General features: G+C 41.4%; 1 protein-coding gene across 1 annotated transcript; it reads left to right on the top strand.

Moving 5' to 3' along the window:
- The first annotated feature begins 405 nt into the window (after nucleotides 1-405).
- LOC111668187 (protein NDRG1-like) lies at nucleotides 406-2,918 on the top strand. The gene is made up of 6 exons (XM_023424175.2): nucleotides 406-555; nucleotides 995-1,100; nucleotides 1,423-1,543; nucleotides 1,865-1,927; nucleotides 2,033-2,093; nucleotides 2,770-2,918. Exons 1-6 carry the CDS (start codon nucleotides 502-504, stop codon nucleotides 2,866-2,868), a joined length of 504 nt encoding a protein of 167 aa, XP_023279943.1. The 5' UTR covers nucleotides 406-501; the 3' UTR covers nucleotides 2,869-2,918.
- The last annotated feature ends 11 nt before the right edge of the window (nucleotides 2,919-2,929 follow it).

Consider the following 2,929-nt stretch of genomic DNA (forward strand, 5'->3'; position numbering starts at 1 on the left):
GAAATGTTTAAGACTGTCATCTCAAGTCTTTGTTTAACGCGCTCTAGCGTTGAGAGACAGTTCACCCTCATGTTCAGTGCTGTTAAAATGTGTATTATTTAAGTTGCATGTTACTCAGCTCAGCCATTATTTTGAAAGTGCTTGCCCTAAATATTGCTGAATAATGGTTGCCAACTTCCCCGCGCTCATTCATTCACCATATTCTCCCACTGGTCACACCCTGACTTACTCATCATGCCAACGCAGTAGCTGATGGCCCTCTGTCTGACATTGGCTGATCCAATTTAGGGATAGAATTAGCTTGTTTTGACCAGCCTGCAAGGCACCATGGGAGGCCAGGAGCTTAGGCCAACTGGTAAGCAGCGGGGGTATAAAACACAGCTCTCAGTGCAGGGCTAAACAACTTCAGAGCTCACCAACTGTTGGATCTATAGCTCAGAGAGCCACTGCGACTGCACTTTTTTCCAGTAGTGAGCCGTGTTGGACTCCTCTACTGCAAACATGGTTCTGGAGGATTCTGATGTGGAAATGATTGTCGCTGAGATTGAAGTCAGCGTGAGTACACTGAAGGCTGCACTCGAATGTTTGCACTGAGTAGTTTCCAGTGGATTTGTTGGATTGTGCTGCCTGCTGGACAGCAGCTTCTGCAGTTGGAGTTGTTGCATCGGTGTCAGTGCTGGATAGACAATAGTTTTAGATTTTGTATGAAGCAACTTTTGTGGCTCATTAGAAAGATTGGATCAGAGATTCATCAGTGGTTTGTTAGTTTTCTAGCTTGGCATGGAAAAAAAACATAATTAGATGAGGCAATAATGAGGGTTTCTTGACATGAATTATTGCAAAATGCATGAATGAAGGTCATGCAATTTGCTCATTTTATGCAATTTATTTTTAACAGGTGCTTTTTAATTGAGATGAAAGTGTTGGTAAATTTATTCAGATGTAACATAGTACCTTTTATGCAAAGCTTGGTTATTGTTTTTTGCATCTATAGGAGCACGATGTGGAGACTCCTCATGGAAGAATCCACTGTACAATGAAGGGGGTTCCCAAGGGAGACAGACCTGTCATCCTCACCTTCCATGACATCGGACTGAACCGTAAGCTTGGCTCTTGATTCAGCTCTATCTAGGTGAAACATCTGTTGTTGTGCCTAAAGCCTGGGGTGTTTTGAATTACTGCACCACATGGGATCAGATTAGGTCCACTGAGTTAACTTTATATTATTAAGTCCACTTGATTACATTATCTAAACTGCTCCAAGATTATTGACGGATTTTTTTGACGGTGTCAAATTTTGCAAGATGATGAAAAACAACACCTGCATGTTATACAAAAACAAACTCTGCAAGTCTTACATTCACTCTCAGGTTACTTTGGGTCGTTTCAACTTCTCAGCCAAGTATCACTTTTTCTTTCCAGACAAAACCTGCTGGAACACGCTCTTCAACCATGAGGACATGTCGGAGATCATGCAGCACTTTTCTGTGTGTCACGTTGATGCCCCCGGACAGCACGAGGGAGCTAACACCTTTTCCACTGGGTGAGCCAGACACACAAACGCACTCATGTATGTCAAGCAGTCTGTGACCTTTGACTCGACAGGTAGATCAATGTGGATGTAGCTGAGACGACCTAATTTGAAAAGTGTGTTGTAGGGACAGGTGTTTATCTGGTTCAGCCTAATCTCAGCTTTGATGGTGGGACTTTGCCTCACGTTAACGCTACCTGAACATGATCTGAAAACAGATAGTGAAACACAGACGGCTGTTATGGGCTGATATCAAGAATAAGGAGCAATATAGTGCAGTGATTAGATAGTTTTTATTATTCAGTTGTTAACTAAAGGTTTTTGTTTTTCCAGATATGAGTATCCCTCTATGGACCAACTCTCTGAGACACTCCCACTGGTGCTGAAGCACTTTGGGTAACTTGAGCTGCGGTTTTCACACTGACCGCTCACACTCATATTTGAGATGTTTTCTAACCTGTTGTTCTAACAGTATCCATGTATCTTTGTGTACACACACAGGCTGAAGAGTGTTATTGGAATGGGCATTGGAGCCGGGGCTTACATTCTGACCAGATTCGCTGTAAGTCTCCCCCCGTGAACATCTCAGTCAGGCTTAATAATTATGAGTTTTAATCAATCTGGGATTAGCAGAGCCAGCTAATGTGTTTCTCCTTTTTGCTGATTTTGGCAATATAACACAGCTTATTGCTTGAGCCTGCTGAGCCTTAAAAGCCTCAGGAATGTTCCAGATCAGCTCAACACTAACACTGTGCACAGTAGGAAGTCTCACCCTGTTGACACAAGGCTGACAGAGATACAACGTAAAACTCCCTGCTGCAGCCTTCTCTTTTACTAAAATAAGTGTGAATTATTGCAGTATATATATTTTTTATGTAACATTTATTCAACCAGGGGAAGCATCTTTGAGATAAAGACGCATCCTGGCAAAGAAAGGCAGCAATAATATTGAGTTACAAACAAAATAAGCCACAAAATCAGTATTTGATTTTAAAATTGAGGAAAAAAAAGAAAAATTCCAAAAAACAACATAAATGGCAACATAAAACCATAAAAATTAACAAAGACCAATCTCAATAACTTAATGAGTCTAACACATTAAGATTGTAAAATACCCCAGAACACTGACAGCCAGAAGAGATAGCGCCCAGTTTTGAGCTTGTATATTTTGCTGAGTGCAACACTGTTTCTTACACCAGGCTGAATACATCACTAATTTCAGGTTGTGTGTGTTTTAGCTGGACTACCCGAACATGGTAGAGGGCCTGTTGCTCATCAACATCAACCCGTGTGCTGAGGGATGGATGGACTGGGCTGCACACAAGGTAACACAATGAATATTGGACTTGCAGAGCTGACAAAAAGATAAATGCTGCATAAAAGTAAATACAATTTTTA

This window comes from Seriola lalandi, unplaced genomic scaffold, assembly GCF_002814215.2.
Source record: "Seriola lalandi dorsalis isolate HSWRI2012SDOR001 ecotype SW California unplaced genomic scaffold, Sedor1 jcf7180002003927, whole genome shotgun sequence".
Classification (NCBI taxonomy): domain Eukaryota; kingdom Metazoa; phylum Chordata; class Actinopteri; order Carangiformes; family Carangidae; genus Seriola; species Seriola lalandi.

Bases quoted from the DNA above. Each gene is read 5' to 3' on its own strand.
- LOC111668187 (XM_023424175.2), top strand. From the start codon at position 502: ATGGTTCTGGAGGATTCTGATGTGGAAATGATTGTCGCTGAGATTGAA. The intron at 1,544-1,864 runs GTGAGCCAGACA...TTGTTTTTCCAG, and splicing joins GCTAACACCTTTTCCACTGG to ATATGAGTATCCCTCTATGG. The intron at 2,094-2,769 runs GTAAGTCTCCCC...TGTGTGTTTTAG, and splicing joins ACATTCTGACCAGATTCGCT to CTGGACTACCCGAACATGGT.